At 44.9% G+C, this 26021-nt stretch overlaps 1 protein-coding gene across 5 annotated transcripts in view; it reads right to left on the reverse strand.

The window, feature by feature from the left end:
• Positions 1–26021, reverse strand: part of SH3D19 (SH3 domain containing 19) — a 571044-nt gene that overhangs the window by 88008 nt on the left and 457015 nt on the right. For all 5 annotated transcript variants that reach the window (XM_086962289.1, XM_086962292.1, XM_086962290.1 and 2 more), the window contains exons 10-11: positions 23452–23510; positions 17146–17404 (exon numbers count right to left, since the gene is read on the reverse strand). In XM_086962289.1, the coding sequence (XP_086818415.1) occupies positions 17146–17404; positions 23452–23510 (318 nt within the window). The remainder of the gene's footprint in view (positions 1–17145; positions 17405–23451; positions 23511–26021) is intronic.

Genomic DNA, 26021 nt, shown 5'->3' on the forward strand with positions numbered 1-26021 from the left:
TAGCATACAAATGCAATGAAATGACATAATGCTGCCAGACATCTAATAGTAAAAACCATACAGGCGGAGGGAAAGAAAGAAGCTCACCTTATATAAAAAGATTGCGAACCACTGCTTGGCCCACTCCCGTATCAGCTTCGTTGATCGTCTCAAAACAGTAGTGCTTTGTGAAAGTATGCCTGCTGGACCACGTGGCTGCTCGACATATTTGGTGAATCGGCACACCAGCAAACAGGGCCGTAGAGGATGACATCGCCCTGGTGGAATGAGCTCTCACTGTAGATTTAAGAGGCTTGCCGGCCTTCTGATGACAGAATGAGATTGCTGAGGAAATCCAACGTGCAATAGTTGGCTTGGTAACAGAACGCCCTTTGCGCATGCACCCGTAAACAACAAACAGTTGATCAGACCTACGAAAGGGCGCTGTCCTGTCGATGTATAATTTAAGGAATCTCTTAACGTCTAATGAATGCAAACGTTGCTCCACCGGACATTGGGGATTAGCGAAGAAAGACTTTAACAATGGTTCATTGAGGTGAAAATCAGTTGGCTACAAAACAACAGTAGAGGAAGTGTAGAGGTAATGATAGAATCACCCTCCTTACTGAACTTTTTAAACAACAAAATTCTATCAATGTGCAATGGTGAATAATTTAGTGGGAGGAGGGCGCCGAATGGGCGGAAACATCCTGAACAGCCCCTTGAAAAACTGCCGAATGACTCTGGAAGAGCAGAGAGAGGAAGACCGATCCTGCCGAAAACAAGATATTGCCGCTAGGAAGACCTCCAAGGTGGAGTGGGAAAGTCCTGATTGAGCCAACTGCAGAAAGAACGGCAGAAGCTGAGCAGGAGAAGAGTGTAAGGGATGGATGTTGGCAGATGCACACCAGTGACAGAACCTTTTCCACTTTAACTTGTAAGTCTTCACTGTGGACGGAGCTCTCGCATTGGCAAGAGCCTCTCTACATGCTGGCGAAATGTTCAAGTGGGCAAATTCAAGGTGCTCAGGTTCCAGGCCGATAATTTGAGAGAGAGAGGGTCCGGATGACAGATCTGACCCTTGTCCATTGTGAGGAGATCCGCTCGAGGACGAAGGAGGATGGGTTCCCACTGTGAGAGAAGCAGCAGTTCCGAGAGCCACGCTTGTCAAGGCCATCTGGGAGCCATCAGGAGAATGTGCCAGCGGGATTGGCGGGAAAGCGTAGGCGAATAGATTGCACCAGTCCATCAAAAGGGCATTCCCGTACGACTCTTGATGGGGAAGTCAGCTTGCATAAGACGGGCATTTCCGGTTCACAGGGCTCGCAAAAAGATCCATGTTCGGGCGACCCCAAAGCCAAAAGATGAAGTCCAGAGTCGGCTGATGCAACTCCCACTCGTGGGTCGAGGAGGCGGACCTGCTGAGGGAATCCGATAGGATGTTGGAGATGTCTGGTAGACTAACCGCTGTCAGGGTAATTTGGTGACGGAACGGCCAGTCCCCGATGCTCTGTGCCAGCTGAGAGAGGAGCGGTGACTTGGTGCCGCCCTATTTGTTGACATAGTGCATACTGGTGCTATTGTCGGTTTGAATGAGCACTGATTCTCACTGAAGCAGAAGACGGAAAGACTTGAGCGCAAGGGAAATGGCCATTAGTTCCAGTCTGTTGATGTGCCAGGAACGTTGAGACAGGGTCCACTTGCCCTTTATGGACAGCCTCTGAAGATGTGCGCCCCAACCTTCCAGGGAGGCATCCGTGGTAAGGACGAGCTCTGGAGCAATGGTCAGGAAAGAAGTACCAGCAGCGATGTGGGACGGTTGAGCCCACCAGTGGAGAGCAGACCTCATCCGAGCGGTCACTAGGACCAAATCGTTGAAAGAGCCGGTGACCTGATTCCACTGTTTGTCCAGTTCCTCCTGAATTGGGCGACTTTTGAGCCTGCAATTTGGGATCAGGGAGGAGGACGCCATCCCGAGAAAAGATTTCAATACACGAACTGAAACGGACCCTTTTGAACGGAGGAGAGCCACTAGGCGTAGAATCCGCAGCTGACGTTCGTGAGACACGAATGCCTTCGCCAGCGAAGTATTCAGAGTGGCGCCTAGAAAGGTCCTGCAGGGAGCTGGATAGAACTGAGACTTCTCGGTGTTGATGGACAGACCGAGGGAGTGGAATACATTCTGACAGAATCGAGTGTCAAGAGACGCCTGATGACGAGATTGCGACTTGATGAGACAGTCATCCAGGTAGGGAAAGATTTGAACACCCTTCAAACGTAGATGTGCCACCACCAAGGCCAGGACTTTCGTGAAGACGCGTGGGGCGGAGCAAAGGCCGAAAGGCAGAACCTTGAATTGAAAATCTCTGCGCCCTACCCGGAAGCGCAAGTACTTTCGGTGTCTTGGAAGTATCGCCATGTGGAAATAGGCGTCCTGGAGATTGATGGTGGTAAGGAAGTCGCCCTTCGAGAGAAGGCGGAGAATTTCCGCGAGCGTGAGCATGCGGAAGGATTGGCACTTCAGGTACTTGTTTAGGGCCCTTAAGTCTAGGATCGGACGTCATTCGCCGGACTTCTTGAGGATTAGGAAAAAACGGGAATAGAATCCCATCCCCTTCTATGACTTGGGAACCACTTCGATGGCACCTTTCTGAATCATGAGTCGAATTTGTTGAAAGAGCTCCTTGAGGTGAGCCGGAGCTGGACCAGTTGGAGGAGTGTTTGGAAGGAACTTGGCAAACTCCAAAGCATGGCCTTTTGACACAATGTCCAGCACCCAACGGTCCGAAGTGATTGAAGACCAATTGGAAGAGAAAAGGGAGATTCGACCTCCAACTTTGAGCGGGGAAGGCAAGTCGTTGCTTCTTAGAAGCAGAGCCTCTGTAGGAAGACTTTCCTCTGTACGACTTGGCAGACTGTTGCCGATAGGACTGCTGTGACTGGGAGGAATATCTCTGATTTCCTTGACCGTAGGAGCGGTACTGGTTGGATCCGCCGCGAAAAGAAGGAGGTGCCGTGTCCGCATACACCACGAAAAGGCTGCTTGCGAAACTGCAAAGTGCCTAGGGCACGAGCTGTCTCGGTGTCCTTTTTGATGGTTTGAAGTGTGTCGTCCACAAGTTGGCCAAAGAGCGATTCGCCGACATAGGGCATGTCGAGGATTTTCGCCTGAACCTCCTGACGAAAAGAGGTGGAACGAAGCCGGCCCTGATGACGTAAAACAGCTGCCCCCGCAAGCTGACGAAAACCAGTGCACGCAATGTCTACTGAGCAGTTGATAATCTCTGATGACGCTTTCTCTCCCTCCTGAAGAATCTTGAGCTTCTGCTCTGGAAGGTTCAGGAATGAGGTCGATAAAAGAAGACCTATCCGACCTCATCTGGTGGTCGTAGCGACCCAAAATGGCCAGAGAATTCGCAGCCCTCACGGTGGTAGAAGCCATAGTGGAAAACTTTCGCCCGATGGCATCAAGACTACGTTCTGCACGGTCAGGAGGTGAGATAATAGGAGAAGACCGATTCCTGCAACTGCGCTGTGCGGCCAGGGTGATCACGGCATCAGGTTTAGGCTGCACTACCAGGCAAGCGGGAGAACCCTGGGGCGCCCTATATTTCTTCTCCAAACAAGGAAGAAGCGCCGGAAAAGAATTTGGCGTCTGCATCAGTTTGACACCCTCATTCCAGATAAAGTCAATTATGGGCACTGCACGGGCGAACGTCATCATCCTCATAAACAGTTGCCTGAATCCGAATAGATGGTGCAGATGGTGCCGATGGCGCAGATGGCTCTGGCAGTGCAGTAGAGGAAGGAGCCGCTGTAGTTGCAGGCATCGTAGGCTGAGGAGATCCATGGTGAGACGGTGGAAATCATCTATTATATTCCTCCAACATGTTTTGGAGATTAGAAATGAGGGATAGCGGTATTTGTGCTGTGGGAATCTGAGTAGAAGGTTCCTCCTCATGGAAGTAATGATCTTCCTGATCGTCCTCATAGTCCTGACATTTTATGACCAGCTCCCGAAGGGCTTCGAGGTGCCCAAAATCTATTATCTTCTCCCTCATCCGAACTAGAGTCAGGGTCCAAATCTAGTTCAAGTTCAAGTTCAGGAATTTGTATAGCGCACTACTCACCCAGAGGGTCTCAAGGCGCTTGGGGGAGGGGTGCATTATTTATCGAATAGCCAGGTTTTAAGTTCCTTTCTGAAGGAAATGTGGTTCTGTGTAAGGCGGAGGTGAGAGGGGAGAGAATTCCAGGTCTTGGCCGCCAGGTAGGAGAAGGATCTTCCTCCCATGGTGGATCTGTGGATGCGCGGAACTGCGGCGAGGGCTTGATTGGAGGATCTTAGTTGGCGGGTGGGTGTGTAGAAGGACAGTGGTGTGTTGAGGCATTCTGGTCCTAGTTTGTAGAGGGCCTTGTGAGCGTGGGTGAGGAGACGGAACGTTATTCTCTTGTTAACGGGAAGCCAGTGGAGGTCTTTCAGGTGACCGGTAATGTGAGCTTGGCAAGGGATGTCCAATATGAGTCTGGCTGATGGGTTTTGGATGCGTTGGAGTTTTTTCTGTAATTTGGCTCTGGTTCCGGCGTAGAGGATGTTTCCATAGTCCAGTCGGCTGGTGACCAGTGCGTGGGTGACAGTCTTTCTTGTTTCGGTGGGGATCCAACAGAAGATTTTTTTGAGCATACGAAGTACGTTGAAGCAAGAGGATGAGACGGCGTTGACTTGTCTGGTCATCGAGAGGGAGGAGTCTAGGATTAAGCCTAGGTTACGTTCGTGGTCTGTGGGTATGGGTGCTGTGCCCAGGGCCGATGGCCACCATGAGTCGTCCCAGGCAGAGGGGGATGATCCTAGGATGAGGACTTCCGTTTTGTCTGAGTTAAGTTTTAGGCGGCTGTTTTTCATCCATTCGGCAACTTCTTTCATGCCTTCGTGAAGATTGGTTTTGGCGGCGTTAGGGTCTTTGGTGAGGGAAAGGATCAGTTGGGTGTCGTCAGCGTAGGAGATGATGTTGAGATTGTGTTGTCGCACGATGGATGCGAGGGGGCTCATGTAAATGTAAATGTAAATGTATGAAACTTATATAGCGCAGGACTTACCCTGGGGCATCTCCGCGCTTGCTTAGGGAACCCGTCCTGGTATTCCCCTGTGAGATAGCCCTGGAAGGGTATCCACAAGGTGAAAGCCAGGCATCCCGCCGCGAAGGGCCAATGTGGAGATTAAGCAAGCTATTGCCCAGAGTCGCAGAGTGTGAACCCGTGAGTCGAGAAGGCACCGGAGCGAGAATTATCGAGTCCGTGGGATTATTGAGCCCAAGACCCACCGAGGCGGGGAATTGAACCCTGGTCCAGGGCCGAAACTCAAGCTCCAGGTCTGCCGCCTCTAACCCCTGAGCCACATGTAAACGTTGAAGAGGGTGGGACTAAGTGATGATCCTTGTGGTACTCCGCAGATGACTTCGGTGGCCTCTGATTTGAATGGGGGGGGGGGGGGGGGGTGGGGGGGGGAGTCGGACTCTCTGGGTTCTCCCGGCGAGGAACGAGATGATCCAGTCCAAGGCTTTTCCTTGTATGCCGATGTTGCTGAGGCGTTGTATGAGGGTGCTATGACAGACTGTGTCGAAGGCGGCGGAGAGGTCGAGTAGGATGAGGGCAACTGTTTCTCCGTTTATCAGTAGCATTCGGATGTCCTCTGTCGCTGCAATGAGGGCGGTTTCGGTGCTGTGTTTGGCTCGAAATCCGGACTGTGAGGTGTCGAGGGAGTTGTTGGATTCAAGGAAGGCGGCGAGCTGGCTATTGACGGCTTTCTCAATGACTTTGGCAGGTAATGGGAGGAGGGAGATGGGGCGGTAGTTCTTAAGTTCAGAGGGGTCTGCTGTGGGTTTCTTCAGGAGGGCGCGGAGTTCGGCGTGTTTCCAGCTTTCTGGGAAGGTAGCAGAGTTGAAGGAGCAGTTGATGACATCATGGAGATGGGGTGCGATGATGGAGTCTGCTTTGTTGAAGATGTGGTGGGGACAGGGGTCGGTTGGCGAACCTGAATGGATGGAGTTCATTAGGCGGATGGTGTCTTCAGTGGTGATTGGGTTCCAGGCGCTAAGGTTGTTAGAGGGCGGTTTAGGTTCGGAGGTGGGTGGAGTGGACTGTTCTTTGGAAATGTTCTCAAAGCTGTTATGTATGTCGGCGATTTTGTTGTAGAAGAAAGAGGATAACGAATCGCAGAGGTCTTGGGAGGGAGTAATGTCGTTTGAGGCTGCGGTGGGGTTGGTAAATTCTTTGACGATGTTGGAATAGTTCCTTGCTGTTATGGGCGTTGTTGTCGAGTCGATCCTTGAATGCTGATTTTTTGGTGGATCGGATCAATTGGTGGTGTTTGCGGGTGGCTGTCTTGAAGGTGGTCAGGTTGTCATTGGTTGGTTTTTTTCTCCATGTTTTCTCGAGAGTACGGCATAGTTTCTTGGATTTCTTAAGGTCATCGTTGAACCAGGGGGCCTTTTTGCTACCCTGTTTGGTTTGGTGGTTTTTCAAAGGTGCTAATTCGTCAACGCTGTGAGTGATCCATTGTTTGAGTTTGGTGGCAGCTTGGTTTGGGTCCAAAGAGAGGGCGGGAGGGTTTTGGTTGAGCGATGTGAGGAGTTGGTCGGTGGTGATTTTGTTCCAGTTTCTTCGCGGAATAGGTTGTGGGGGGTTGTGGGTCGAGGTAGTTTTGTAGCTCAAGTGAACACAGCTGTGGTCCGTCCAATGGAGAGCTGTGGTGTGATCGAAGGAGATGTGCTTGCTGGAGGTGAAGATTGGGTCGAGCGTATGTCCGGCTACATGGGTGGGGGTGTCAACAAGTGGTTTGAGTTCGAGATTGGCCAGGTTGTCCAGAAGGGTGGTGGTATTGCTGTTGTTTTTCATTTCCAGGTGGAAGTTGAGGTCAGTGATGTCTTCGCAGAATTGTTTACGGGTTCCTGGTGGTCTGTAGATGAGGGTGCCTCTAAGTGTGGTCCTGGGGTCGGTGTGGATCTGGAAGTGGCGGTGTTCGGCGGTTGCAAGGTTATCGTCGAAGCTGGTCGTGATTCTGATGGTGTTCTTATGGACGATGGCGATGCCTCCTCCTGTTTGGTTGGTGCGGTCTTTTCGGATGATCTTGTAAGCGTCCGGGATGGCTATGGCGATGTCGGGTGCTGATGATGCGTTCACCCAGGTTTCTGTAAGGAATGCGATGTCCGGTGAAGCAGTGTCGAATAGGTCCCAGAGTTCAATGGCGTGTCTGTGGCAAAAAGAGGAGATGCAGGCTGAGAGTGACGAGGAATCGGAAGTTGATCCAAAGACACATGTCGACGTTGAAGCACAGGGTCAACAGCAGGAGTCCCAGAACCGGATGAGGAAATTGGCACCAGAGGCAATGATGCGAAGGTAGACGTCGACGACAGTAACTCAGTAACAGTAAAGCCGCCGTCGACGGAGCCGCCGCAGACGAAACAGTCGTCGTCGAGGGAGCACCTGCCGATGAAGAGGCTCTCTTCACCGAAGGCGTCGACTAAGATTTTGACGTCGACGAGACTCCCTTTGTCGACGTCGACTAGGAGATCGGAATTGTCGACGAAACAGATTTGAAGCTGACACACACCATCGTCAACACTGACGACGTCGACGCAGCCGCCGTCGACGACCCACTGGCACAAGTTGTCGTCACGGTCGTTGTGAGAGAGCTAGAGACGGCAGATCTCGCCGTCGGACAGACAGTCGAAGCTCCCATCGACTATTTAGCACGTTTTTTAGTGGAAACATGCGTAGAAGGAGCCGTGCACGCCTGAGTCAGATCTCGAGGGCATAGGCGTAGCAGGAAGAGGTGGAGACACAGCAGGAGCCTTCTGGAGCTGAAGCTTCCTCTTCTCTAGGAATGGAGATGGCAAGTCCTGCACACTTCTACGCTTAGAAGGGGCTCTAGACACACCTGACGCAAGGCTTTCTGCATCAGAAAGAGGTGAATCCTTATCCTTCAACCTCTGCAACCACAGGAGGAGACGCCCTCCACACCTGACGCAAGGCTTTCTGCATCAGAAAGAGGTGAATCCGTATCCTTCAACCTCTGCAACCACAGGAGGAGACGCCCTTCCCTGTCTTTAAGGGTCTTGGTTGAGAAAGTCCTGCAAATTTTACATTTGCATACCTCATGCTCTGGATAGAGGCAGTAAATACACTTCTTGGGAGGGTCCTCTGAGAAGAGCTGCAATTTCCCACAAGAAGCACATGGTCGAAACAGAGACTTCTTATTTGAAGACATCCGACAAACTGTAGAAATCCACAAAGAAATGGAAAAAACTGAGCAGAGCTCAGTGAGACTCCCTCCACACGACGTGCGGTAGAAAATCTGAGGGCCTGAGCCTCTGAGGAGAAGGTTCTAGAGGGGTGCTTGCGCCTGATTGGCTGTAGTTCGGACTAGCATGACATGGATATGCTATGAAAGTTCTTTTTTCTTTTAATGTATTCCTATGTGTTATTGCTAACCTTGGTACATATACGTATTTATGGTTTTAGAATGTATGTAATTATGTTTTTATATACATATATGATTGGCTTTATTGCAATTTTATTTACCGTGGGGCTCCCACTTCGACGACGGGGAATATTCAAGCATGTGAATCTATGAAAGACAACCCAATACTGGAGAAAGACTGATTAGTGACTGAAAGGCAAGCTCACTCGCTAACTGCACAAACTAAGATTGTGTTTGTTATGCTCTAACCCTGCCTTCTTGCACTCAGTTACAGTAAACAGCAGGCCTCCGGTGTAGCTGGACAGAGATAGGCTCAATTAATCTTTCAAAAATTATATTGGGTTTTCAATATATGGACAAGTACCATAACAAACTACTTCACGAGACACACCAACCGTGCTCTAACCACATTACTTACAATCTGCATGCAAAATACACTGGTTGGCGGACAAGTGTTTTCATAGGATATATATATATATATATATATATATATATATATATATATATATATATACACACACAAACTCCCTTTGTCACCCCAAAGGATCCTTCGTTCCTTCCCTCGGTCAGGCCAGAGGGCCGCTTTACCTCTGTTAGGGGTCCACATCTTCAACGCCTCTACAAGGGCCCACACTTTTTCTGGAACCTATGCGCTTAATCTACTATTTTTTCAGCCCCCATACACCAGTCCATATGGGATTCTCACTCCTGTATGGTTAGGACCTTATCTGTCTTCAGTATTTAATCAAATCTTGTTGTGCAACCATCCGGGCAACATTGCAAATTATGAGTATGTATCGGCCTAGGGCAGAGGTCTTCAAACTAGGGGGCGCGACCCCTGGAGGTCCGTGGCGGCATTCCCAGGAGGGTGGGGGGTTGGTTGGTGGGGAAGGGGTGGGGGGTTGCAAATGCCTGAGTAATCACTTGTAAATTAAGATGGCCAGGAAGAGTGACTTAGCTTATTTTGCACATATCCAGACCATCTCTATTTACATAAAGCATGTGAAGTGCAAAAAAAAGTTTACTAACTGTGATCTTGAGCCCTGTGATGGCGGGGTCAAAGACATGGTTAAAAACAACAAAATATTCTATAAGTATTTTGTTAATTTTTTCATCTTCACAGTAACTGCATATAAAATAACGCACCCAACTTAAATGAAAAATGAATGCCAAAATAACCTAATTCGTGGGAAATGCACTCTTTTACATAATGAAACGCCAATTGGGTAATGTGTTCACTGCAGAGGTCCGTTTGTGAGACCAGAGAGTCACAGAACTGGTTGGTGCAGTGCAGAATAGTGACTTGATTATTTATAGAGCTATGAAGGTCCAGCCAGTGACAGAAAGTACTGTTAATATGTTAAGTCATTCTTTTAAAATTGTATTACACACAGAATAAGATAGTTTGCCACAGAATGAATTTGGGTGTATGATAAAACAAGTACTTTCTAACAATACACATCAGTAAAAACTAACCAGACTGGGTACATAGTGCAGACATTTTTAGAAGTCCATTAAAAAGACACTTTCCAAAACTCAGCATCCTTATAGTAGCTTTCAAAAATAATAAATCTTTGGCATCATGAGGCTTCAGCTGGCACCATAAATTAAAGCACTTTAGACGCCTCCCACTTTCATTCTCACACACAGGTACCTCCAGCTCCCCATTAACAATTAAGGGATGGCAGGTTTTTTTTGTACAAAAAGTATGGGCACTGTTACTGTAAAATTAAAAACACATTGGCACCATGGTCCCCACACAACTGGCCAACTTCGACCTCCATTTACATTCAGCTGTCCTTTCCCGTGAGTCATGGGGTGACAGGAACAAGGCTAAAAGAGCCATATTCAGAGCCCTGATTGTCCGGACCACTGGAGCCTCAGAGTAATGGCCCAGGAGAAAGCAGCAAAATCCATGGATAGCGTCAAAGAGATGGCCCAGAGAAGGGGGCACTATATGGGAATTAATGTGTTTGTTTACCAATGGGCAGAGACCTCTTCCCCCACTTCCTCATTGAGATGTCCTGAATGTGGTATTGAGAAGCGTGGGCCAATTTTATTTTTAAAGGCCCATCACTAAAATTAGTGCAGCAGGTTCACTGGGTAATGGTGTGGGGGGCACTGCACCCAAATTATAGCTATGTTACTAGGAAAAAGAGGAGTGAGAAACTATTTTCCTTGTTAGCACTGGAGCCCAGATCACCTTGTGCAGGGAACAGATCCCAAGAAACAAAGGAGCGACGTGTGGTATTTTTCCCCTTTTTTGACCCAAAGGGGCAGACAGTCTGCTTTGAGCCTCAATGCTTATGAGCGTTGTCCTATTGGAGGAGGCAGAGGAGTAGGCATCATTGGTGTTGAAAATGCAATGGTACTGAGACCCATGGGTGCGAGGACCCAACTAAACCCCCATTAAGGTTGTTGTACTATCATTCCTTGCTTCTATTAGGGCTCAAGGCACCCATGCTCAACATCCTGTGATTCTGGGCAAATCACTTAATCTCCACATGCCTAACAAAAATGAATGTGTCCTCATGTAATGAAACTGGTGCTATGTAAGGCGCTCTGATACCAGATATCTTCGGGTCTAGTTCGCACTATATAAAACTCTATGAGAAAAAAAGATTACAAACTCTTCCCACCAGTCTACACCATTGCATGTTCAATTACCTCAAGATTAAGGGCTTCACCATTTTTAAGGATTTCTAACCGGGAACTATCTCCAGATACATTTTGCATCACAGTGCTAAACTCCAGCCCACTACGGGATTTGAATTTCATCATGATCTATTTTCCCTTGATGTGGCATTTTAGATAGTACATGCTGTTGTGTCACAGGCCCTTTTCTAAAGGTCAGTGTTACTATGCTCAGTATACTGTCCAACAACTGGGCTGCTCCTTCTCCATTAGCTGACATTTAGGTGACTATTAGAAGGATCTGTTTGAATGGGTGTTCTGTGTCAAAGACACTACAGATGGTCCCCATTGAGTGCTTTGTAATTTTGAAGACAAAACTACTTTCTTCTGCCACCTTGGTTTGGAGCTACCAATGGTTCTCTGGGAGGTGATGCAATTCCCAAAAAAGAGTGGCACTAAATAGTTTATTTTTAATCAACTATACAGAGTCCCTAATCTAGTGTCTAGGTTACTGGTAGGAATTATGTTACTTACCCTGTAAGCATCTGTTAGTGGCATGTCGTGCTGTAGACTCGCATGCTGTGCATACTACTGCCATCTAATGTTGGGTTTGGAGCTGTGCAACTTGTTTTTTCTTCAAAAAAGTCTTTTGAGTCACGATGAAGAGTTACTCACCTTGTTGGTGATAGTGCACATGGGCATCAACTCCTTTGTTAGATTGTTTTCTCGAAGGCAGGTGAGAAAGGAATGCAAGTAAAGTATCAGTATAAAGAGGTCAATGCTGAAAGAATTTTGTAAAGTGTAACTGCAACAGCCATAAGCTCACAGGGATGAGGGCGGGAGCATGTGAATCTGCAACCCTACTAGCCACCAACATATGCTTGCAGGGGAAGTAACAATCTGTTCTATGGCATGTGTGGCTGCAAATATGCATGCTCTGCATAGACTGTAAATCAGTCTCTCCTAAGAAGTAGTGGCTACTGTGTGGGAGTTGCAGTAGTTTGAAAAAGTGTACATAACACTGCCTGACCTACATTGGCTTGTTGTGTGCTAACACATCTACAAAGCAGTGTTCAGTAAATATATGTGGTGTAGACCATGTAGCTGCTTTACAAATGTCAGCTATGGGGATATTTCCTAAAAATGCCACTGTTGCTCCCTTCCTTCAAGTAGGTAGTGTGCTCTGGGAGTGACAGTTAAAGGTCTTTTAGCTTTAATGTAGCAAGTTTGAATGAATTTTACTATCCATCTGGCTATGCCACATTTGGATATAGGGTTACCTTTATGTGGTGGTGAAAAAGCTATAAACAGTTGTTTTGTTTTCCTGAAAGTTTTAGCACTATCTATGTAGAACATGAGTGCTATTTTTACATCTAAGGTGTGAAGAGCTCTTTCTGCTACAGAAACCTGGTTAGGGAAAAACATGTAGTTAAATGGATTGACAGATGAAATTGAGAAACTACCTTTGGTATGAATTTTGGATTAGTCCAAAGTACTAATTTTTGTTTATGTATTTGAAACAATGGTTCTTCTAAGGTTAATGCCTGGAGCTCACTAACATGCCTGAGTGAGGTAATGGCAACTACAATTACACCTTCCATGATACAAATTGAAGAGGGCATGAGTGTAACGGCTCAAACGGAGGACACATGAGCCTAATACGTAGGCACACAAGGTGGAGTGACTCATTTGAGTCCTTCCATGAATGCTTTAATAACAGGAATCTTGAAGAGTGATGGATGTGGTCTATTTTGAAGATAGGCAGCTATCTCAGCAAGATGTAATCGAATGGAAGTGTATGCCAAATTGGACTTTTGCAAATGAAGTACATAGCAAATAATGTCCTGCACAGTGGCTTTGATAGGATTAACATGTTTAGGTTGGCAATAGAGAACAAAACGCGTCCATGTCGCAGCACGATATGCTCCAGGTGTGGGTTTGCTTGCCTGTTTAAGAATAGCCATGAATTCTGATGGCAAGTTTAAATAACCAAACCCTAAGACATAAGGAGCCAAATTTGCAAGGCTGAGCATCTGGGTGTTTGATTTGTCCTTGATCCTAAGTGAGACGGTCTGGCCTGTTGGGGATCTTCTTCTGTGAGACTAATTAGAGAACAAGGGCTGACATGCCCAAGTGGGAGCTACTAGGATCATTGTGAGAGATGTTTGCCTGAGTTACTGAACCAGGAATGGAATGAGAGAGCGATGGAAAAGCGTAAGCAAACATCCCTGACCAACTCATCCATAGTGCATTGCCCTTGGATAGTGGCTGTGGGAACCTGGATGCGAAGTCTGAGCATTTTGCATTTTCTTTTGTAGTGAACAGGTCTAAGTGAGGGGCCCACCACTTTTGAAAGTAGCGATAGTGGACTTGTGGGTTGAGTTACCATTTATGAGTTTGCTGGTGTTACCTGCTGAGCAGGTCCGTAAGATGTTGTGCCAACAAATCGATGTGAGCCCAGTTCTAAATGGTCAGAGAGAGGTGTGACAACTGAAAAGACTGTGTCCCCCCCTGTTTTTGGTTAGAATACATGTCTGTCATATTGTCATTCCGGACTAGGACAACTAAGTGAGATAGATGGGCAAGGAACACTTTCAATGAAAAGAATAGTGCCTGAAGTTCCAAGTAGTTTATGTGTAGGGACTGGGGTTTGGCATCCCACAGACCTCGTATTGTGTGGTTGTTGAGATGTGCCCCACCCCCCCAACCTGTCTCTGAAGCATCTGTAGTTAGAGTCATTTGTGGAACAGGGCCCAGAAAAGGCCGCCCATTCAACAAATTGTTTGGGTTCCACCAATGCAGAGAACAGTGAGTATGGTAGTCCATGAACTCTAGATCCTGGAAGTGACCCTGTGACTGAGACCACTGAAGAGATTGCGGAAGTGGGTGCAAGTTTAATCTTGCATTGGGAACTATGGCAATGCAAGATGCCATCATGCCTAGTAGGCACAAAACAGTTTGAACTGTGGGTGAACTGTTTGTCTGAAATTGAGGTACAAGTGCCTGTAAGTTTTGTACTTGAGTGGCATTAAGGTACACTAATCCTAACTGTGTGTTCAGGATTGTTCCTAAGAACAGTTGAATTTGAAGAACTTGAAGGTGAGACTTGGGGACATTGACAGTGAACCCCAATTTGTCTACTGTCATTTGTGGTGGTGAAAGGCAAGCTGGGTAAAGATCTGGGTCATTGGGAGTTATGGGCTCTGCATCATAAACATTCCAAGGATCTGGTTCCCCTAATGGTTATGCTAAACCCCCTGTTGGTGAACCTGCAGGTTTATGGTCTAGAGAGTCCTGATGTGGAGAAGGAAGAGATGGTATTAATGGTGAATGTGGAGGAGGTGGTGCAGGTGAAGGAGAATGATGTGCAGGGCTTGTAGCCTCGTCTTTTGACCTCTTTTTGGGAGGTGCAGGATTGTTCAAGTCCTCCTGAAATGGTAACTGTCTTTTAAGAGGAGGTGAGGCTATAATTCACCCTGTGCTCCCTTGAATATGGATATTCCTCTGGTTAATTCCCATTGTTTCAAGCATTGGCTGGACCGCAGACAAAGAAACCGAAGAGTGCTTTGAGTGTTTGAGTGTTTGAGTTTGGTCAATTTCCGAATCAAGGCTGTAGAGGATTTCTTTTCCGGCACTGAAGAAGATGGAGTCAGTTGACGTGTAGGTTCCGAAGTCTTGGCAGAGACCAAAAATTGCGCTCGATCCAATGAGGTGAGTCCCGAAGTAGAAGGCTTGTGTTTAACTGCAGTTTTTGGAGCCAGGCCAGAAAGTGTGGCATTTGAAGTCTCTTTTCGGATCAGACCATGGCCTGAAGACAGTGGCAGTCCGGCAAACTCTAGAAGTAGAAGGGGCGAGTATTTGAAACTCTTTTAGTCTGGCAACAGGCAAAGGTTACGCTTCTGGTGTAGGTCAGTGTGCGGATAGTTGGTGTGACACTTTGGGCAGAATCTAAAAGGTATTTCTTTCCATTAGGAACACATCTTCTGTACCTATGGTGCACTTGGAAAGGTAGGCCCGAAACAGGCACACCCTTAAGGGTAGTCAATCAATGTCTGACCCGACGAAGATTATCGAGCAGCAAAGGTTTGGAAAAGTGGTAATTCAAGGGTCCAGAGTTAGAATAGCAATATCCTTTGCTGATTTTTCTGTTTCTTTGCTGTAGTAGTTCTAACATTTCCAGAAGTAGAGGAATTGGCTTCGGCTCGCTAGAAAATTAGCTTGAAAACTGCTTAACAATGTAGCATTCTTAATTTTTCAGGACAAACATAGCTAATAACAAGTCGTTGCATCGCAATCACTCAGGGAAATGTTTGGTAGGCAATGCATAACAGTACACTTGAAATTCCGGAGGCATTGGTGAATCTGATAGCCAGACAGAGTTCATATGGAAAGTTGGGGTGTGACTGGCAACACCATTCTACAAAGGGCAGTATGTCACAAGCTGCAGTAAATTTGTGGCAGTCTTTAGGATGAATACACACTTTTTCATATTAGAGGATTTCATGAAGGTATTACTGTTAATAATAGCTGCACTGCTGGAAGGTAATTACATTAATTTCCATATTCTATTTCTTAGGACAAAGAAGCATTGCCAAAGCCAATAGGTTGGATCTTTGCTACTGGGCACAAACCTACTGGCTTGGGCAATTTTTCTTTTTGCCCCAGAAGCTGCGGCACATGTATGCACATATACTGTGGCAATCCTGTAATGAAGTTTCAAAAAACACATCGGACACTACATGACAAGATAGCTTCCGTATGTGTGAACATGGCTTCCTTTTGTGTGAACAATGTTAAGTGGCCATTTTGAGGTGGTTTGGTTTTGCTAAAACTTGTGAAGAAATTCAACAAGCATTGGCAACGGCTGAAGGGGGCAGACCAAAAGCCCACTCTTTTGTGCTTTATTTATGTGTATTGGTAACAAGAGGTCTCTGACACACAGCTATACAGCTGTCTTTAGGCAAGGTCTAAAAAGCATGGCATATTGTTAACATTGAAAGTGATGACATCTGCTCTAGCCCAGTTATTTTTTGAATCACTACCAGTACCTCTACCTTAAGCCACCCGAGCCAACATCTATTGTACAAGCACCAGATATTTTCAAAATGATCAGGTAAATAGATACGAGTCCGCTAGAAACAACTAACCTCTTCCACTGCATATTCGACCTAGGCATGGCATAAAAACTGTGCTTTGCATGCATTTCATGTGAAATTAGGCATTGACTATTTTTCTTAAGAAATAATTTTGTCTGTGTTCCAAAACATCTATTCTAATATCCATATTGTATATTATCAAAATATTGTTAAATCTGTGGTTCACAAAGTCCACACTGAAGATTCTATTCACAGCAAAATCTTTATGAATCAGGCCCCTTGTATTTATGTGCAATTCAGCATGAGGAAAGCCAACCATGGGTTTCTGATGGCAAATTTTTCTTTGAAAGATGTACAGGACTGCTGTGCTCCTCCTGGGCATTTGTGAGTTGCACCAGCTATCTTATCTGTGATTTCTGCACCAGTTGTTCAAAAAGTATTGTTCTGGTGTTTTCCCCATCTTGTGTGGAAATAACAAGGGCAGTTATATATGTTGCCATTAAATGCAGTGCAGAAGCATGTACAGAAAAACAGATTATTATTTTAACCTAAGGGACCTCGGTGATGGCCACAAGGACTTATTTGGTGGCTCATCATGGGCTACGAGTGTAGCACATGGTAAGCATTCATAATAAAACATGCTTAGAGATAGACAATACAGGGTGCCAAAGAAACATAAGTGCCTCAAATTGTATTGTTTTCCGGTTTCCACTGAAAAGAAAATATTTGCTTTGATGAGGATTTATCAGTGATAATCAGTTTTGAATCAAAATCAGAATCCTATGAATTGCACACTCTATAGTCTCTGGAGGTTAACACTTGATTTTGTTTGAATACCATGTCAAACTATTTGTTTGAAGACACTTCAAACCACAGGTTTACCTATCACTAGGAGCTGGAACAGCACAAAGGTGTGGACCACCCTTATTCTGTTCACTGAACTTTTAGAGGAGCTCTCACCATGTATTTGCTGTAGAGCAAGTGTCCTGGTTTGGGTCGGGGAGGTAGTTCTGGTTCTGGTTTCCGTAGGAGTTGGCTCTTTGATCTCTTCATGCTAGTCTTTGTGTTCTTCATGTTGAGTCCTGCATCGGAGGAGGAACGATGAAATGATTCTTGTTGCCCCCGAGCTGTTGAAGAAGGTGCCTTCGGTGGTGGAGGCCTCCCTGGGGGACCTTTCTGTACTGCTGGTCGAGCTGGTACCACTTTTCCTCCTGGTGGCCTAGAAATGAGGTAAATTAGCCAAAGTGAGAGTTAATTTGACATGAGTGATTATTTTCTCTGACAATATACTAGCCTCACGTATTAGTCAAAGTCAAAGTAGGCTTTATTTCGATATGAATATATCTTTAAAAGCAACACAGTACAGTTTTCAAATACATAAGAAGCCTTATTTCATAAAATACCGTTATACAAAAATCGAAGTATGAAATACACATGGCGGCAATAAAATACATAAAATAGCCATAAAATCTCAATTAAACAATGTAAGAAAGCGTTTTGGACCTGATCAACCAAGCCCAGTGCAAAAACGTTGCCAAGCCACAGACAAGTAGGGGCTGTGTGTCCGATTTCAGAATGCTTAGGGCCTCACCACAATGTCTGGTACCTAATTCTTGGCAGAGGGGTTTCAACCACCTAGTGCGAGGGGCATTGTATGTGGGGCATACAAAAAGAAGATGAGGTACTGTCTCAATCATGGTCTCACAGAATGGGCAGAAAGGAGTGGTCTGTGCAGGGGGCTTCCATCTGGCAGTCAGTTCGTGGACAGGCAGCACTTCGACTCTGAATTTAAAATATAGAGCCCTATCTCTCGGTTTTGTGATAATATCGAGATAGGGCTCACGGAATGCCACCTCTTTTTGTAGTAGGAATTCGACAGTAGATCTACCTACATTAGAATTTAAGTAGGGCTCACGGAATGCCACCTCTTTTTGTAGTAGGAATTCGACAGTAGATCTACCTACATTAGAATTTAAGTTTCTCGAATCTCTTACCCATTTCCAATAAAAGTTTTTCAAGACAGATTTAGGAAGTGCAGTCCTAGACTGCCAAATATTTCCAAGGCCCACTTCTCCAAGTAAACACTTCACATACCTTAGCCATCCTATTCTGTGCCAACCATGCATTGATAAAACCTCTTTTAACCCCACCGCATATCTGGCAAGTTCCGGGACTCTCCATAGGCGCGCCCAGAGGAGAAGAGGGCGTAACCTTGCCTGATCCTTGATAGAGCGAAAGCCCATATCAAGGAATAGGGGAACAGAGGGGGTACTATAAGGGAGGCCCATCAATTCCTTCAAGAATTTGTGTTCTGCACAGGTTAACTGGTCCACATTCTGCGCCCCCCAGAGCTCCGCCCCGTACAACGCCGCACTCACACCTCTTGCCTTATAGATATCCAGCACCGGGGCAATTGGTTTAAAGGTAGAGGAACGTTGTTCTTTGAGCAGGGCCCCCACCACCCTTTTGTGGTTTAACAACATTTTTTGGAGATGACAGTTCCATCTCATGATGTCAGTGAGGCGGATTCCTAAATAGTCAAACTCCTTGACCCTTTCGAGGGATACGGAGTTCAGCACGGGAGGCCTGCCTATCTTCTTTGGGGGATTCAGGATCAGATATTTGGTCTTCCCCGTATTGATTTCTAACCCCCTCGCATCACAAAAAGATTGAAACCTATCAAGGAGGCTCTGCAGCCCAACCGGGGTCTTCGAAATCAGGAGGGTATCATCTGCAAATAAGAGTGTAGGTATTCTTCTGCCCGTCAGGGATGGAGCATCTGCAGGATATTGTAAAAGATGCTCCACCACACCGTTAACATATAAGGAAAACAGTGTGGGGGCTAAAACACAGCCCTGGCGGACCCCTCTATTTACAGATATTCTGGCGGTCTTTTGGCCCTGATTTCCCCACCGAACCTAGGCAAAATTATCTTCCTGGAACTTAATTATAAAGGATAATAGGTACGGTTGCATACCCAAATCAGATAGGACCTTCCATAAACGGCTGCGGGGCACAAGGTCAAAGGCAGTCCGTAGGTCTATGAAGGCGAGATACAGACTGCCTTTGCCCAACAGAACCACCTTCCAATATAGCAACAATAAGCGAAATGATTGTTCAATGGTCCCTGTACCAGCCCTAAAACCTGCCTGGAAATCAGAAAGTATACCATTCTCCTCTGCCCACTGTAACACCCTCCCCAAGACCACCTTGCCTGCAACCTTCTGTGTAGAGTCCAATAAACTTATAGGTCGATAGTTGGCAGGGTCGTCCCGGCTCCCTTTTTTGAAAATCGGGACGACCTCAGCGCCCATCCATGAGCTTGGAAGGGGGGCATCACAGAAACTTGCATTGATTAGGGATGCTATAAGCTTTCCCCATTCTAGTTTGGAAATGCGAATCAAATCTCCTGGTAGGCCGTCCAGCCCCGCAGCTTTGTTTGGGATAAGACATGAGATTGCACACTCTACTTCCTTCCCTGTAAACAAACAGTTCTCATCTAACCCAAGGAAGTCCAGAGAATAATTCTCAGTACAATCGTCCGCCTTGCCCGAGGCCACAGTATACAATTTAGAAAAGTGATTAAACCTTGACACCTCACATATTAGTCTGCATTGTACAAATGGAAGCATGGGTACAAAAGAGAATGTGGTTTCTATTGATCTATGTCCTATTTTTAGTTATCGCTTTTTTTTAGATGGTTGGACTTTTTACTTTTTTAATAAAAACATAGTTTTCGAGTTAAAAGTAGAACTACATGTAATATATCAGTGGTGGGGAATGAGGAGTGATAGAAAGGGACGAACTGCACAAAACAGAAAGGGACCACACTATTTTTAAAGCAAAATTCTGTTTCTCTTATTCGCTTTGTTTTTTTATACTGCAATTTGCTTGGATTAGATTTCAGTTAACAGTTATGGATACTTTCCAATCTTTCTATTTTGTTGCACAGCAAGGATCCCAATGATTTGCCAGTATCCCGCTAATTAATATTTCTCTGCAGGCGTCTTTCTTGGTCGGTCATAACTGTGCTACAAAATTACTTTATTAATTAAATGTACCTTTTTCTAATGCTGCTTAATAGACCAAAATGCCTACCCATGGATTCATATTTTGATACACAACATGTTAGCCAATTTAAGTGCATTCTCTGGCGCAGCCATAAACTGCATCTTAGTGATACAAAGTAGTGTCTATCTCAAAGTATTGTTTTCTATTTAATTGGTCACGATTTACGTCTTGCGTACTATGAATAAACCAGTGGCGCTCTTTGTTGAAATTTCTGGATCCCAGAAATTAATAAAGTTATGCTTCCAATGAAAGGTAGAGTACTCAGTTTTGAGTAAATGTGACACCTTGTCGTGATAAGAAATCTGTGTAATCCAAGTCACAGCTTTGGCAAATTCAAATAAGTAAGAAGATAAAGCAGTAAACTGTGACACCGCAGGACAAGATAGGAGCACCTCTCGATTCACTCATGCACAAAACCAAAAGGCTTCCTCAATGCATCACAGCAAACACTGCCACTCATGCTCTCCCGGCAATGAAGCTTGCTGACAGTTCACAAATGCAGTGTTGCACCCTATAGTGAGGTTCGAAGCACTATACAATGCTACAATACAATACAAGTGTTCTCTGTTGCTGAAGCTACTAGAAGAACTTCTTGAGGGGCAGTAGCTCAGGCTGTCTATCCTTTTATTTACCTATGTGTTGAGTTTTCCTCTATTTATATTGCCCTTACTCCTTCATTGCCCCTGCCCCACTCCCAACTTTCCTTTAGGCAGCCCAACCCTCAACTTCTGCTGCTCCATCCTGTCCTGGTCAGACCCCAGTGCACCCCTTCTTTTGCTCTGGGACACACACACAGGTTCTTTGAAGGAGCCATTACAGGGCACGTATGTGCACACATGCACATTTCAGGGGTGCAACAGGGTGTCCTTTGGACACCCTGGCACCCTTGAAATACCTCCCGCTATTAGTGACTCGGCAATACCGAATCGCTGATAGTGAATATCTTCCCATTCATTGCTATGGGCCTCCTGGCCCATAGGAATGAAGGGCTAGGTATTCCTTAATAACGAATCTCAATTACCGATTTGTTATTAAGGAATGTTAAGGCATCGCTAATATTTTAGCGATTCCTACCTACATTTCATTTAGCGAGTCCTCAACACCATCGCAGCTAATGGTATTCCCCTCCTATGCTGAGGGTCAATGATTATGGGTGTGTTCATGACGAGCTCAGCTCGTCATCAGCACAGCTCAACCGTGCCTCATGACGAGCTGAGCTCGTCATGAGCATCGAAGGGGTTAATAGCGATTCGGTAAAAATCGCTATTAAGGACTCGCTAAATTGATGTTTCCTACATCTGGCCCTTCGTCTGGTTTCTGGCACCTCTTAATAGAATGGTACAAGTACAAGTGAGCGCAAGAACAGTTTATTTAACTTTATGACGTTTCTGGCACCACAGGTGTGCACAGTTACAGTTCTTTTGTTCCAAAACTCTTTCTATGTCTCGTTGATGGCACCTATGAATTGAATGGGTCAAAAATATGTACAATTCTAGTTTTTAAAATTCCAGACTTCTAAGACTCGTTTCTAGCAGCTCTAAATTTGAACTGCATTAAAACAATAAAGTGTGAACAAGAGCACGTTTTTTCCATAAGCCCTTTACTGGGTTTACATTGATTTGGGGCCTTGTTGAGTTTCAGTGGCTTAATGAAAAACAAGGATCAGTTTTTGGGGGAATTGAAGGCTCGTTTATGTAAAGGTAAATGGCTACTCTTCATGCCACAAACCCCCATTTCTGCCCATCTGACATCATTTTACTAATTTCACAGTATCTCTGCCTGGTTCATGCTTCTGCAGTACGTGCACCTAGCACCCCGCTGCCCCTCTGGCTAGGTGGTTGTGGCCTACATCTTTTGGTCCTAACTATATTTATATTATGCCTGCCTATCTTTCACCCTCTTCCTCTATCATACTGCCCAGTGCTGTGCCCCGAAATGAGATAAGAGCTACTCCCTGGCCACTCGCGTATGACACCTAACGCTTTCCATGTAAAATCACAGCAAATACAACTCTCTGCCAGCATGCACTCTCGCATGATGCAGCATTATCACCCATTCTTATAAGTGCTTTGGAGCCCCACTGAGAGGCACTCAGCACTATATAAAAGCTACAATATTATACAATCTCATTCATAGGGAAGAATGTTTATGGTGAGAACCATTACACCGTGAAATAATTGTGTAGTAGTGTATTTGCAACTAATGTTAATACAGCTGAAATATAATTTGATTACAAAACTATTTATAGCACACAGGTAAGGTTGCACAAGGTATTGTTTCATTACTATGCAGTTTCAAGTTGTTTTTTAGATAGAAATTCACAGTGTTTTGTTATCTTATCTGAATCACCACTAAAAACCTGCTCGGATTCCTTTAGGAGAACTTTTCAGTGAATTAAAAAATAACTTAATATTAAAATACATTTCTGACTTTAAAATGAACAATTACCACAATCTGTGAGCTTTCTGAACAAATGCCCATTTTTTAATGCTTCATTTATATAACTCCTAAATGACTGCTGGTCCTTAAGAACAAAGATGCCACTGTTATTTTAAAACCTATAAAGGTTATTTAGAAAGGTAAAAAACAGGATTCTTTAAAAATATTTTATGACTATTGAAAATGTTTTGCTTTTCAAGTTATAAAAGTAATATATGAATTAATTAAAAATAGTATTTTTGTGTAAAATCGGTTTATAAAGTGTTTAAAACTATAATGGATTTAAAACTGAAATGCTAATGATTGTTTTTCCAGTGCTGCATTTGAGGTTCGTAATGTTTTATAATAGTGAGACATTTTAACAAAACTCCAGGAGTTGAGAATTTTCTGTGCGTTTCAATGTGACCGAAGTGACTGAGCACTCTTCCTGTTAATATTATAGTTATTGTGGGGTAAATAAAAAGATAGGGCACTTTATTAGTCCCTTGTTTTGATTTGAAACGGAATACTTTTTTTGCAGTTTAGGATTAAGAAACCAAAGAATCAAAGAGCCTAAACAGCAGCAGTCTATGACAGACATTTTAATGGATGAAACTGTTTTTCTTATTGGTTTGACTTATTGCTGCCCTTTAACAAAAGCTGGAAAATAATCACTTTTATTTCCTACTATTTTAACTATCTCACATCAGCACTATGAGATACGTTGCTAAAATATACAAGAACAAAACAAACTGCAGATACTTCATATGTGCTCACCTTGTAGGCAATGCCGGCAGGGCCCAGGCTCCTTCTGCCCAACTTGGCTTATCAGGCTCCTACAAAAACAGGAACATATGTTTACGCCAAAGCATAATTATTTACATTTTTCTGGCTTTTGTAAGCGCAAATCAGGTACCTACAGACAACAGATCGGTGCACAAGGGGGGTGGAACACATTCCAATGAGTGTGACATAGGGTCAAAGTCAAGTGTTAAATGTTAAAACTAAAGACAAAAGTACACTATACACTACTTAGTCTAAGACAGGAGCACAGCATGTTGTGTTCTATAGTAGAGGTCATTGCAGCAGGTGTGTGGGCGAGGTGTGGGGGCAAGTAGGGGTGGATGTGAGAAATTTTTAAGAGAAATGTCCTGCAGCTGAGCCTAATCACCTGCTCTCTTAAATAACACTAATGCAAGAATATTCCTAAAGTATGTTCAAAAAGTAATTTCACAATATTTCTTTCTCTGTCAACTGAGCTGTCGGTGCAGGATGGCACAGCATTTTAGGCCAGACGAGACCATGGGAGGCCTATGCGCCACTAGGTCCAAGACCTCATTCTTACACCTGGTAATGACCAATATATTGTCCCTTATACAGGGTAAAATATATCACAGACCATTATAAAATAGCTAAGCCCTCAACTCTCTTCTAGCTGTGCCACTAGATAAGTGTCGTCCGCTTATATCTGACATTTCAGATTGTAGGTCTTCATCACTGGAGCCAGAGGGCGCATCCAGCCATTTAAGAGGAGCGAGGAAAAGGTGGAGCCCTGTGATACCATAAACTGAAAAGATTGAAGATCCGGTGGGGGAATATACCCAGACCTGATGTAATAAGTCAGCTGAAGAGCAGGCCTACCATTGTTTCCAGCAGGATCTATTACTGCAGTGACGCAGGTAGCTGACTGGTCCTATCGGAGTAGTACTGCTGGCTACCCTTGATCAGTTTCCCGCTGCAGCTTCATTCGGATATTGAAGCATGCCTGGAGTTAGAATAGTAAATGCACACTTCACTAGGGTGAATGGCGGGGTCCTCATAATGATAGGTATGAAGTTGTCTGTGGGTGTGTGTGTGCATGTACTCACATACATTATTATTTCTGCTGGAGCCTGGAACCGTTTTAGTGTTTGTACGAGAGCCAAAGATATGTTAGGATCATGATGCAGCAAGTGAGGAGCCCAGATAAAAGGAAGAAATTTCAGTATTTTAAACCCTTGTGTGCATTGGTTAGGCCAAGGAGAGCAAAATACTTTTTTTTGTGTTCAAATCGTTTTTATTAGACAATAAAGGGAAAAGGGGAAAATAAACCAGTTGTGGACCAATAATACATACAATCATGTCAATACATTGCTGAGATCAAAGAAATAAGAATTAAGAATAACAAATAAGAGAGATAATAAATAATAAATAAACAATAAAGTGGAGTAACACATTGCTTGATCCAGAGCCACACCATAGGACGGGTATACAGCCAAGCATAAGGATGATATTGCGACACGAGAAGACATGGAATTTACAGTAGGTGTGTCCGAATTGGATATGACAAACAGATTACAGTTCCGCAGTACGATGTGAGGGTACAGCATCCCAGTGCTCTCGGTGTGAGTTGATTAACAGTTAGTTTTCCAAAATAAAATATACAGCATGTAAGCAACAGTCTTGTTCATGCATATTATGTCAAGAATATGGCTTATGAAACCACAATGGAGCTCAACAAAGCAATTGCAAAATCATACTGTAGTATGTTGAGCAACTATAGAGTAGCAGTATGTCTCCGGGTGGGTACTCATCGGGCGTTCTCGGGTGTCTAGTGTTTACTTGGGCATTTTACGGCGGATCAAAGGAGAAGGAGGCTATGTCCAGGGAGGTCCAGAGTCTCTTGTTGGTAACTTGCCAGGGAGAAGAGTGTAAAGCAGGATTGTCTACCCCTCTGATACAAGATAACCACTCCTTCCAAGCAGTGAAAGAGACCTCTGAGGCTGCCTTCCAGTGACAGAGGACCACTTTACACGCCAGGGTTAGTAGGAGGTCGAGGAGTTGGCGATCATAATCGCTTATTAACATCGGGTCAATGGCCCCCAGAATTATGTAGATAAATTCCCTCTTCGGTTTAATGGCAAATATGTGTTCAATGTAGTCAAAGACATTGGACCAGTACTTGTGTAGCATAGGACAATAGAACAGCATGTGCGGTAGGTCACCGTCAGTTAGGGAGCAGTTCTAACACGTGGGGGTGTCTTTTAGATTAAGTTTAAATAATTTTTGTGGGGTCCAAAACACTCTGTTAAGTATCATGTATTTGGTTTGCGAGAGGATTGGTGAGACTTTGTGTGTAAGAGCCGAAGCGTGGATCCTGTCCTAGTTAATAACTATCCCGGTATTGTTAGGTTCTGCTTCCCATTTAAGCTCGTTCCGTCTCAGGGATTTGCTTGGTGTCGGCGCGAGCAATTTGTAAACTTTTGAGACAAAGTGTCCTGATGATTGTAAGTGAGGGAGCGTCGACTTTAACCAAGGTGTTGAGAGTGTGAACGAACGTGTGGACAAAGCTGACTTTAATTTTAGGA

The sequence above is a fragment of the Lissotriton vulgaris genome, chromosome 3_1 (genome assembly GCF_964263255.1).
Source record: "Lissotriton vulgaris chromosome 3_1, aLisVul1.2, whole genome shotgun sequence".
NCBI classification, from domain to species: Eukaryota; Metazoa; Chordata; class Amphibia; order Caudata; family Salamandridae; genus Lissotriton; species Lissotriton vulgaris.